Genomic DNA, 12,681 nt, shown 5'->3' with positions numbered 1-12,681 from the left:
TCAGCAAAAAATCTACGAGGAGGAGGATTACAAAATCACTAGGATGTTGACTATTCCTTCCCAATGCCCTATAGATATCCTGGCCCTTTTCTAAAACAAGTAGCCAGTTGCCAAATACCTGCCTTGTTATTAATGTATATAATCTACTATGCATCTTCTGGTCTGGGTTTCACTCTAATATACATGGCCACACCAACTTCTGAAAGCTGTAGCAGATAGCTCTTAATTTCTTAGAATAAATATGCAACTCAAATTACCAGTAGTTCCCACAGGAGCAGCTCCCCTCCTTGAAGTGGTGGAATCTGCTCGAGTCCCTGACAATGATCACCCTCTGTGTAATCCTGGAGAAGAACTTGAACGCAGTGTGGCAGTCTCCACAAATCCGCAGGTTCTTGAAGACCTTGACGGGAGTGCCCTGCGGAGTAGCAATGATCCCAAATGCAACTGCCAACCTCTCGCTGTGGTACGCCAAGCTCTCTTCCTTCTGCTCGTCTTCCACATCATGCAGCACGAACTCGGTGTCCGGTACGTATCCTTCTTCCTTCATCCTCTTGTACAGCTTCTCCAGCTGCGCATGTATGTCCTCCGTCCTCGGGTGCGACTTGTCTCCCACCAGGAACACGTGCACTCGTCTCTTCACCTCGATCCAACTCGACCCAGGCTTCTTCACCACCCGCCGCCGGTCCATCGTCTTCCTCACCTTCTCCACCTCGTCCCACAAGCCAGCAGAGGCGTAGATGTTGGCCAGCGTCACGTAGGTCGCCGCGTTCTCCGGCTCTATCTCGAACAGTGCTTCCGCCGCCTGTTCTCCTAGCCTCACGTTCTTGTGAATCCTGCATCCACCGAGCAGGGAAGCCCACAGGAACTTGTCTGGCTTCATCGGCATCTTGTCCATGATCTCCTCAGCTTCCTCAAAGCGGCCAGCCCGGCTGAGCAGGTCGACCACACAAGCGTAGTGGTCTGCGGTGTGCTCCATCCCATGCTCATCTTTTATAGAGTGAAAGATTTCTAGTCCTTTGTCGACTAATCCGGCATGTGTGCACGCAGAAAGGACTCCCACAAATGCTATGTGATCTGGTCTCGTCCCCGACTGCAGCATCAGCTCGAAGTATCGGATTGCCTCCTCAGGATGCCCGTTCTGAGCGTATCCCGACACCATGGAAGTCCATGAGACCAAGTCCGTCTTCGGCATCCCCTCGAAGACCGCCCTGGCCTTGTCGATGTTCCCGCACTTTGAGTACATGTGCACCAAAGCACTGGCTGAGAACGAGAGTGGATCGTAGCCCGCCCTCATCATGTGCCCGTGCAGCTGCCTCCCTGGGCCTTCCATGGCCAGCTCCGACAATGCATCCAAAACCCCTGCGAAGGTGAACTCGTTCGGCCGGACGCCTGCCCTCAACATATCCGAGAACAGCTCAAACCCTTCTTCTCTCCGCCCACCGTCGAAGTACCGCCCAATCATCGCGGTCCAGGAAACGACATCCCTGTCGAGTGTTCTGTCGAACACATGGCGTGCGTTGTCGATGCTTCCGCATTTGGCGTACATATCCGATAGCGCGCTCCAAACGACGGCATCCGAGTCGAACCCCATTCGAATTATGTGGCAGTGGATCTCCTTCCCATGTCGGAGGCACGGGATGGCTGTTGCGGCAGCAAGGGCGCTGGAAGCCGTGAACTTGTTACCAAAGTTCGAGTCTTTCCCGTTCCCTTCGCTCTGCATTCTCCGGTAGAGGCCGAGCGCCTCTCTGGGGTGGCCATGCCGGGAGTGGCCGGAGATAATGGTGCTCCACGAGAAGTGGTCCCTGCTGGGCATGCGATCGAAGAGTCTCCGGACCTCGTCGAGGTCTCCGCAGGAGGAATAGCCGCCGATGAGGGTGTTCCAGGAGCAGAGGTCCCGGTAGGGCATGGACTCGAACCAGCGGCGGGCTTCGGGCAGGACGCCACACTTGGCTAGCAGATCGAGCAGGCGGTTGGAGAGGAGGAGACCGAGGGGGCGGCCCGATGCTGCGGCGGCGGCTGCCACGCGACAGGCAGAGGAGGGTAGGTCGAGAGGGCGGTGGGCGGCCGGGAGAAGGCGGCGCTGGCGGGAGAGGAGGGCGATTGCGTCGCCGAAGCGGCCTTGGGCGCATAGATGGGAGATGGTGTCCTGCGGGGGGGTGAGAGAGAAGGAGGGAGGTGGGGACTTGGAAGGAGAAGGGACAGCGGCGGCTGAGGCAGAGGAAAAGCGCCGGCGAGAGGTTACCTTCACCATGTGGATATCAACAGAGTCGTCGGTACGAGGGGACGCTGTTTGAACCTTCGGGAGTGAGTTGGTTCATCAAGTCAAGTTGGGTCGGGTCAGATTGATTCGTTGGTTGCATTTGAGTCGAGTCAATTTAAGAATCCGAGATTGGAGATGCAATTTGTGAAAGACGAGTTGGTTCACCGAGTCGGTTCAGCTGGATTTGTCAGATCGGTTTTGACTCGGGTTTAATCGAGAAATAGGAATTGGAGATGCACGAGTTGGTTCATCAAGCCGCCTTCATATCCGGGGGTAATGTAGCGGCTTATCAAGGTCAACTGCTTTAGCTTCTTCGACACATACCGAATCACGTGCTTTACCTGCTTATAATACTCTCATCAGTGCTCTCTTCATCGGCAGCAATATATGCAAAGGTGGGACGACGCACGCATGCAGCTCGATTCCGTTGACCTGACCCCTGCAAAAGGACACGAGGTCCCTTCCCAGTCCTTCTCCATCCTCACTTCTTGCGGCCATTATCTTGCTCTCTCCGATCCACGACGGCAGCAGTAGTGCTGATGGCTAATGCGCACTGAAGCTCCCTCCATCTGCAAAAGCCAAGATAAGCATGGCAACTCCTTTTCCATCTGCAACTCTCTATAAATCGATCCTTCTCATGGCTTCAACACATCAAGCAGTGGAGAGAAAGAGACAGATACATATAATAGAGAGAGAGAGAGATGAAGGGTTGTGAGAGTGTTAGCAACGTCGTTCCTTCCTTGATCACAGCTTTGGTGGTGCTGTGGCTGAGCATGGGGGTTTGCAGATCACAGCTGAGCACGGATTTCTACGCAAACAGTTGCCCCGCCGTGTTCAGGGTGGTCCGCCGCCAGCTTTTTAGTGCTCTCAGGAACGACACCAGGATGGCAGCTTCACTGCTGAGGCTCCACTTCCATGATTGCTTTGTGAACGTGAGTTCTTCCTTCACTTGCTTATATGTGTATGCATCAGTGAGATAGCAGATAGGCTTCGCTCTCTTGGTTAATTTCTTTCTCCTCGATGGACCTTTTCGTGCAGGGATGTGATGGTTCAGTTCTTCTTGATGGGAGTGACAGCGAGAAGCTTGCCCTTCCCAATCGGAACTCTGCGAGGGGTTTTGATGTCATCGACACCATAAAGACTGCAGTGGAGAACGCATGCAATGCAACTGTGTCTTGTGCAGATATACTTACTATAGCAGCCAGAGACTCGGTGTATTTGGTACATCATCTCTCTTCTTTCTCTCTCTCTCTACATATATTAGAGACAGCTTTAGCAGAAGAGAGAGAATATACATGGAATGATGGAGTGTTGGTTTCAGAGTGGAGGGCCTTATTGGAACGTTCTTCTGGGAAGAAGGGATGGGTTGGTAGCGAACCAGACTGGAGCTAATGACCTTCCTTCTCCCTTCGACTCCATCGACACCATCATCGACAAGTTTGTTGCTGTTGGTCTCAACACCACCGACGTGGTCTCTTTATCAGGTGTGCACCGATCCCAGCAGTTGCACGCTTCCTTCTCCACAACCCATTGATTGATTGCACTGCATGCGCAGGCGGCCACACGATCGGCCGAGCTCGATGCGTGACCTTCAGCGGCCGCTTGTATGACTTCTCCGAGGACTCCTCCGTGGACCCAACGCTGGACCCGAGCATGGCGACGGAGCTGCAAACCCTCTGCCCACAGAGCGGCGGCGACGGGAACGCGACCGCCCCCCTCGACCGCAACTCCAACTACGCCTTCGACAACCACTACTTCAAGAACCTGGTGGAGCAGAAGGGCCTGCTGTCGTCCGACCAGGGTCTCTTCTCGAGCGACGAGGGCCAGGCGGCGACGAAGGCGCTCGTGCAGGCGTACAGCAACAGCAGCATCCTCTTCTTCAGGGACTTCGTCAACTCCATGATCAAGATGGGGAACATAAGCCCCCTCACCTCCTCTGCCGGAGAGATCCGTCGGAACTGCAGGGTTGTCAACTAGTCATTCGTAGAGCAAGATGACAAGCTTCTTACTATATATATATATATATATATATATGGGGCTGTGATTTATAATCTCGAAGACAAAGTTATGCATGATTGAAGTTATGAAGACCATCCTTTCATCTCATTTATAATCTCGAAGACAAAGTTATTATGCATGATCCGATATTAGTATCGTGATTATTATCTGTAGTGAGTAAAATAATTGTTACATTTTTTCACCTATGACACAGTTTTAACAGTAAGTGTATACAAAAATCACATATAAGAATATGTTTTGTTGTAGTAATAAGTAATAAAATTTAGATTTAACATTATGCCACGGTTATCAACAGTGAATGGAGATGAAAACTCCAAAAATAAAGCTATCTTAAGCAAAACAATTTAATATAAACTTTTAATCTTATGTTATTGAAGTTTATTACAATTAAAGAAGATATTTTTATTTTATTTGGAATAAATTTGGATAATAGAAATATGTATCTGAGGCGAATTTAAACACCTAATTTATTTATTATAATGGATCGGATTTTTTGATAGCTAAGATTATTTGATCCGGTTAAATCGGGTTCCATTTTCCTTGAACCCGAAAAGCCATGTTCGGATTCGGGTTTAGTCGATCAGTCGTACCTCGTCATGCCTACAGTCGTACCCGAAGTCGTCGGCCAAGCATCGTTCCTCCGTCTTTTCCGGTCTCCGATCGGCGGTCCCGTCACCAGGCGAACCGACAACAGACTCGAACGAACAAAACCTAACGCGACAGCCGAAGAGAAGCGGAGGTGCGCTTTTGTCTCCCGCACGCCACCCCTCCCCCCTCTCTCTCTCCCCGATCTAGGGCCTCCCCAGTCCCTATTCGTTTTCCAGGGACTCCGATCGAAGCCTCTTCTCCCGTAGTCGTCGAATTTTGGTCGGTTTATCCTCGAGGGAACGGTTCATCCCATGTCGGGCTTTGTGCTTCCCGATTCGGATTTGGACGTTGGCTGCTGCGGCTGCCTCGGGTTCCTCAAGAAGCCCGACGAAGATGTGGATTTCGAGAAAGTGTGGATGCTGGGTCGCGGCCGGAAGATGGCGCCTTTGATGCTGCCGACGAATCGCCCCATCTGCAGGGAGAAACCCGTGAAGGAAACGAAACGTTTGACTCTGGACCGGGTATGTCCTATGCCCTGTCGGTGTTTTTGTTTCTTGAATCCTTTTGTTTTGCTCGTTGCTTCTGGAATTGCCATCGAATTGCACCTTTTTGAGAAATAGGTAGAAGAATTATATAACAATTGGGCAGAATCAAGTAGCATTCGTCATCAAGATGATCTATCTGCCTACTCTTTTTCTATGTATGCTCAAATGATCGATTGAGATACATGTGATAGTTTGAGCCCAATGAAGCTTAAATTTTCATTATTACCTCGACTCCTGTTTTCATACTTCTCCTCTGACCGGCTTGGGCTTACACTCTCGTCGACATTGGTTGTTTGTGTTTTCTGATGGTTATTTAGTTTTGCATGTACGAGTATTGAAGTATATGCTTTTGCATGACAAGCCCTCCATGGTTGGTTTCTTCTGTTACTTTTGCAGGATGCTTCTGGACAAAAGATGATCAATGAGTATGTCAAAGAATGTACCATAGGCCATGGAAGCTATGGGAAAGTGGTACGGACCTCAATCAGCTGTCAGAAAATAATAGTTTCCCAAGTGATCTTTAAGATGTTTTTTTTTTTTCTAAAACTGAGATGGTATTTTCATTTTTAATTATGAGGTAGGTATTATATCGGAGCAATAACGATGGCAAGCAGTATGCAATCAAGGTGTCGTCTCTTGTTAATCCCTCATTTCTTTTTTTTTTAGGTTTCTGTAGTCCGTAAAATTTTCAATGAGACCTAATTATGAAATTACCGATTGTAGCAATATGTTGATGTACTTCTCAGCTATGGTATTACTTGTATTTGTTGTAGATAAATTGGCAAATATAAAAGGCTACTTTAAGAGTTAAAATTTATTGGATAGGAAACTTTCTTGCATTGGAACTAGTTCTTATTTTTATATACATGCTTTGAGCATTTCTTCTCTCAGTTGCATGTATGCGTTCTGTTTCGTTTTCCATGTAACAATCTATTGATTGCTTTATATGTGTTTTCAGTAAGCTGTACAAATTTCGACATATCCCCTTGTCTTTTGTTTGCCAAAACAAGATTATCGTGCCTCTGAGATTGTTAAAGGAATATTAATTTCCTTTCCATTGTATGACAGCATTAGACAAAATGCATATGCTATTAGTAAATATTGCTAAATTTGTTAAAATTTTCTCTTTTATGATGGAATCATTCACAGAGAAAGTATATCTAGATACTAGGTTTGTCAGCATTGGATGTGCCAATTATATGAATAAGCTGATATTTACACTAATTTAAAATTCTATTTTCGTAAAAGCAAAAAAGCAACAATTACTCTAATGTTGGAATATTTGTCCAGCGCAGGCATTTTACAAGTCTCGTCTCTCTAGGTTGCAAGTTACTTCCACTGAAACAGCTATGACAGATGTTTTTAGGGAGGTAGAAGCTTTGCACCTTTATCTTAATCATGCTTGGTTGCTAAAAACAATTTATACTGTACTCTTTGTATTTTTGTCAGTATTCCTTTCTGCCTTCTTGCTGTAAAGATGTTTCTTGCTGTGTAGATGTTTCATATCATTCATAGTGAATCTATGCAATATATAGAATTGTGCTAAGTATAACAAATCTTATTTAATGACAAAGCTAAGGACTGCCATGCCAGTTATTTTTATTGCCAGATGCTGGACCATGCTATAGTGCATTTACTATACCTATACATGGCCAGGCAATTTTAGCTTTTGCTCACAGTGATATCAACATGCAGTGAAATTCAATTTTTTGCATATAGCAATTATCTTTAGTTTGGTTCTATACCTAATAGTCTGCTGAAATCACAGGCAATTGTCTTGTGGTTAATGCTATAATTATTTGAAATATTTACATTGCTGGACCTTTTTTGTTCCTTCTCTGATGTTTGATTCTATGGCATTTTGATAATGCATGATTATGGCTAAAATTTTGCTAGTGATATGCTTCCAAGATTTTCTTTTCAGACTCCTGTTTGAACAAAAAGAACAATCTCAGGTACATAATTGCATGTTGGTATATTCATCTTAGAACCATTGAATGTCAAGTCAGTCATGTAGATTGCTAATATATGTATTATATATCTTCCATCTGATAGTATATATTTATGCACTAACAAGTTCAAGTCTTCTACATGTTAAATGCAGCTCAAATATACTACTTTCTTGATTAATCTAATTGCCACTTTCTACCAGTTGATTACCACTTTCTACTGGACATCATTTTAAAGTCGAATTTCATCCAGCTTTTCTTAATCTTTCTGCAGGTATCAATTATGAAGATAATAGAACATCCAAATCTAATTAATCTTATTGAAGTGATCGATGACCCAGAGTCAGATAATTTATACATGGGTAACTAGTTAATATTTGACATTCTTTCATTCCTTGTCTTCTGTTTATATATTGGTTTCATCTGGATGATTCATAATTGTGACCTCATTATATAAGATGTTTTTCGTTATAGTACTAGAATATGTGGAAGGCAGCTCGGTATGTGGTTCTTCTGGTACACTTGGAGGGATAGGAGAAATTACCTCTAGACGATACTTGAGAGGCATAATTGCTGGGCTCGTATATCTGCATGCTCATGTAAGTTATTCTGTTTTCCCATTCTTTTAGGAGAAACTTTTCTTTATTTAAGTGCAAGTTAACTTATTCTTATTTCTTTTATAAAATAAGAAGAGAACTTTTTTAGTTGTATGGACCACAAGCTTTTCCAGGTCATTCTGTGACCATAGAATGTTCAGTTGAATATATGTCACTGTTTGATTTTTCTTTGAAAGTTATGGGCTATTTTGCCAGATATTTTAAAACCATGTCACCTTTGAAGGCCTAGAACATAGATGACTGCTTCTACCTTTGTCTTATCTGGATAGTCTGTGATATGCTAACTATTAGTGTTATAGTGGTTGTGAATGATCTGAAAATTCAGGAGTAAACATCAAAAGGAAGATCATTATGTACCATAATCGGTATGACATGTCAGGGAGTCAGGGGCAGCACTAGGTGTGTACAGGAAATTGGAAAAAATGGTCTTACAAGAGTTGTCAGACAACTGACTTTGGCTGCAAAAGGATATAAACTTATAGATCACTTGGCTAGCTATTTTGTTATGGAGAGGAGACATAATATGCTATTTTGTTTTCATTGCATATAAGGGCATAATTTACAAATTTAAATGGTTAAGAATTTGCACTTCAGATTTCAATATCGCCAAAACATTCTTAAGTTATGCTTTGATGCTTATTGTATCACATCTTTCTTCTGTTTAGGATATTGTCCATGGAGATATCAAGCCTGATAACCTTTTGGTAACAAGAGAGGGAGCAGTAAAAATTGGTGATTTCAGTGTCAGCCATGCTTTTGAGGTAAATTTTATCCCCTGAAATTTTATATTTCATTCAGCATGATGTTGGTGGCAACTCGATGGTTGTGGTTTCTTCTGGTCACTAATGCTACACCATAATTGAAACCTTGAAACACATGTTACTTTTAAGGATTAGTTTGATGATAATGTATTCTATATGTGAATTAAATTTTACTTAATTGTGTCTTGTTTCTAGATCCAGACAATAAGAATATATGAAATACAACAACATATTATCATGATCAGTTGTGCCTTTTTTGCGTAACAGTTTTGGTGTTGACTTTGAAAGAACGAAAGAAATCAAGGTATTGATTCATTACATGTAAATAAATTTAGTGATGCTTCCTTAGCTCGCAAAAACAAAATTGGAATCAAGATATGCCATCTGCAATAAAATCAGTATTTGCAGAATTGGCATATTGAACTGATGGGTCAAGAAAATAAATTAAATTTCACAAAGAGAGAAAAACCATAAAATTACAAAATAAAATTTTAAATAATAAATTTTACATTATATTACTTAAACTTTGTAAATATTAAAATATTAAATTTTACATTATATTTACATTATAAATATTTACATTATATTATAAAGAGAGAATAAATAATAAATTTTACATTATATTTAAACTTTGTAAATATTTTTGGAGAATTATAAATATCGCTCGCGCTCGAGCCCTATCATGCACATAAGCTTTGCTCCTTGATGAGTTACTAGTACAACATTGATGTTGTTGATGGCTAAAATGGCAATGACAAGTAACAACAGTGGAGTGTAGTCTATTTCTCTTCCTCTCCCTCTCCTCCCTTCTCTTTCTCTTTCTCTCTCTTCTCTTCTATTTTTTTCCTCTTCTTCTTTCAGCTGGAATGCCTATGGGATCATAGGATCTGGGTTGGAATCACCCTGAATCAGAAGGAATTGCCTGAATTTTTTTTCTAAAATTAGCCAATTTGTCAATATATCCGAGAAACCAGGATATGTGGGATTTTCGATGCTGATCCAACTCAGTGGATCCAGATCATGATTGGCCAAGCTTGAAAATTATAGTCAGAACCTTATAAACTATAGTATCCAGGGAGGTTGACAGTAGTGCAACAACCTAAATGACAAGCAAAAATTAATGACACAATTGTGTCGCGGTAGACATAAAAGTTGAAGTAAAGGTATTGGAATTTGGAACAACTAATGATAAAGGCATCATAAACAGATAGTTTACATGGTCTGAAAAACAGAATACATTAGTTGACTGACAATCTAGTAATTAAAAATATATTTTGAACATATCTCCAAATCCAAATAGTTAGAACATTACAGCATGTTGTTGTATGTCTCCAAATCCAACGATGTTTGTCTCCTTTCGAGTATATTCATATGTCTTCTGCCTAAATTATCAGGGGATGAGTAAAGACTATACTGGATACTATCATGCTACTATACTTGCACTCCAGTGTACTGTGGTCCAAGAAAACATGGTTCCTGAAACCAATAAGTGGTTCAGATAGTTTAGTTGTTTGCATATGCGTGTGGTTGATAAATATTCCATTTCTTTCCATGTTCTCTCCTTCTCTCCATTTCTCCCTCTCTTCCTTTGGTGGCAAGTAGCTGCAAGTGTCAACTATTGACTAATGAAAAGCAATCACGGAATTCAATTTAAAGCTATGTGCTTTCTTGATCATCTTCACCTTCTCCCTGAAACTTTTATAATCTTGCTGCTGTCTTTTTCTCTACACACCTTGCTGCATTCCCGTATATCTCTGGACCATCCTCTGTTGCCCATGTTTCTCTTTTCCATTTTTTACCAAACTGGTTCTCTCATTAATCACTAGTTTCGTAATATTTTCTTAATTTTCGTTCTTACTAAAGACTTCAGAACAGGGACCTCTCTTGCATTCATACATGCACCTGCTTACCGCATATGCTCTACCAGTGGCCTGATTGCCTGCACACCACTTCCATTTTATTGATCTTTGCTTTGCCAGTAAAAAAAAAGCAAGAATGCTACTAACCTTGGTAGTAGTGTTTGTTGTTATGTATTAAATAAATGGAACCTCTTGTCATAGCTATATTTTTCCTGTGAAATTTTTACATCATTTGTTTTGTTGTCTTTGTCAAACTGATTTCATCTTTCATTGTAGCAGTTATGATTTTATAAATTGGCTTGACTTGATTTGACTCATTATTTTGTAGGATGGCAATGATGTCCTTTGCAGGTCTCCTGGAACCCCTGTTTTTACTGCACCTGAATGCTGTTTAGGTTATTATTCATCTCGATCACAATTTCTATTTAAAGTTTGAAGTTCATCACTACTCTAGTTTGGGCAATTGTTAAACCCCAAGTTTGTGATATATTCTGACAGGATCAAGTTACCATGGTAAAGTTGCTGACATATGGGCTGTTGGTGTGACATTATACTGTATGACATTAGGCTGTTGCCCATTTGTTGGAGATAGTTTAAAAGATACATATGACAAGGTAACCTACAACTACTGCTCTTGATATTTGTGAACGTTGTAAATTTCTCAATACACTTTGTACACTACATTTCAGATAGTTCATAGTCCATTGGATCTGCCCAAGGAAGTTGATCCTGAGCTGAAGGATTTACTAAAGGGACTTTTGTGTAAAGGCAAGTGTTAACTTCTGCTCATGTTGTTATGATAAGTAGCTCTCTTAGTCATCATTTGTGAGCCAATCATATATGTTTCTGTTGGATGATTTGCAAATCTTTAATTCACAAAGAATTTGCTATTCGATCCAATACATGCAAACAGTGAAAGTTGCCGTTAAGTCTAATTATTTGAATGAAATTATAGTTCAATTATATTGATTACTTTTTTTCAGATCCAGTGCAGAGGATGACACTAGTTGATGTGGCCGATCATCCCTGGGTAGTCAGGGGCTGTGGATCAATACCTCGGATGTCATGTTTATGCAAAAGTGGCAGCTCTCGAAAGGAAAATCAGATGGGATCCAAATCTGACACAAATGGTACCTGAACGCTAGAGTTTCATAAGTTATTAACTTGTTTCTTTTACAAAATTGCATTGACTGCCACTAGCAAAACTCTCTTGGAACTGGGGAGTGTCAAAATGAATTGAACCGATCAATTTGGGTTAATACCAAATCTCCCTTTTCCAACACTCGTTAATTATTATAATGCTTCGGCATGTTATCTGCTCTTGTATGTTACCAGTAGGCATAGAAATGTAATCAAAGCAATTTCATACTTACAGAGAGCCACTGTAATTTACTGAACATAAATTGATTGTTGTATGAGATGGCTGTCATTTTATGCCGTGTAATTGAGGTGTAGGGTTTTGCTTTCTGGAGATCTTTTTTTGTGGATGTAGCGCAAGGTCTGTTTTCATTTGTTGACTTTGGGTTATGGTAATACTGATCCATTTGTTGGTTGGTTCTTTAGTAATTCTCGCTTCTCTCTTCTATGTTTCGTGTTGGCCACGATGAGCTAACACTATGGATCGGAATTAATTTTGTGTTCTTAACTACAACAACAAATTGTAATGTGACCTAACTATATTAATCTTTTACAATCAAACCTGATGTGCTCTGAACTGCTCCTTTGATTTTGTGATGTGCATGTGCCAGTTGGACAAGTTATTGTGGTCTTGGGTGTTTGAATTGTTGGGTGTCAAGTTTCATATGGACTTTTTAAGGTGGGATGTTATGCTGCTGTTTTCTTCATAAAGCCTGTGGTATGGCATTCTTTTTCGGTTGCAATTTTATTTTGTTTTTGTTTTTGATGATTTTGTGTTAGATATTTTCCCCCTCTAATATGTGTGTGGGAGTGGCCCATAGTGACTTTTAATCCATCCACTGTGTCTTCTTCTTCTTCCATATTTTGATGAGATCTTCTGCAGCAGCCTTCACTGATTCCATACATTTATTATTAGGAAATGCAGATTTTTATTTCCTTGCGTAAG

General features: G+C 41.7%; 3 protein-coding genes across 3 annotated transcripts; 2 read left to right on the top strand and 1 right to left on the bottom strand.

Moving 5' to 3' along the window:
* Nucleotides 1-197: 197 nt before the first annotated feature.
* Nucleotides 198-2,786, bottom strand: LOC103990983 (pentatricopeptide repeat-containing protein At4g37170). Its single transcript, XM_009410316.3, has one exon. It carries the CDS (start codon nucleotides 2,249-2,251, stop codon nucleotides 254-256), a length of 1,998 nt encoding a protein of 665 aa, XP_009408591.2. The 5' UTR covers nucleotides 2,252-2,786; the 3' UTR covers nucleotides 198-253.
* A 103-nt stretch (nucleotides 2,787-2,889) lies between these two features.
* On the top strand, nucleotides 2,890-4,366 carry LOC103990991 (peroxidase N). The gene is made up of 4 exons (XM_009410328.3): nucleotides 2,890-3,192; nucleotides 3,299-3,481; nucleotides 3,582-3,744; nucleotides 3,816-4,366. Exons 1-4 carry the CDS (start codon nucleotides 2,962-2,964, stop codon nucleotides 4,235-4,237), a joined length of 999 nt encoding a protein of 332 aa, XP_009408603.2. The 5' UTR covers nucleotides 2,890-2,961; the 3' UTR covers nucleotides 4,238-4,366.
* A 512-nt stretch (nucleotides 4,367-4,878) lies between these two features.
* On the top strand, nucleotides 4,879-12,069 carry LOC135598811 (serine/threonine-protein kinase GRIK1-like). The gene is made up of 12 exons (XM_065093162.1): nucleotides 4,879-5,018; nucleotides 5,104-5,388; nucleotides 5,809-5,883; nucleotides 5,994-6,038; nucleotides 6,708-6,782; nucleotides 7,636-7,723; nucleotides 7,836-7,960; nucleotides 8,644-8,739; nucleotides 10,927-10,993; nucleotides 11,097-11,212; nucleotides 11,288-11,366; nucleotides 11,582-12,069. Exons 2-12 carry the CDS (start codon nucleotides 5,179-5,181, stop codon nucleotides 11,734-11,736), a joined length of 1,131 nt encoding a protein of 376 aa, XP_064949234.1. The 5' UTR covers nucleotides 4,879-5,018; nucleotides 5,104-5,178; the 3' UTR covers nucleotides 11,737-12,069.
* The last annotated feature ends 612 nt before the right edge of the window (nucleotides 12,070-12,681 follow it).

Source organism: Musa acuminata, chromosome BXJ2-1, assembly GCF_036884655.1.
Source record: "Musa acuminata AAA Group cultivar baxijiao chromosome BXJ2-1, Cavendish_Baxijiao_AAA, whole genome shotgun sequence".
NCBI lineage: Eukaryota > Viridiplantae > Streptophyta > Magnoliopsida > Zingiberales > Musaceae > Musa > Musa acuminata.
The sequence above is the reverse complement of the archived record's forward strand: the minus strand, read 5'-3'. Positions and strand labels throughout refer to the sequence as shown.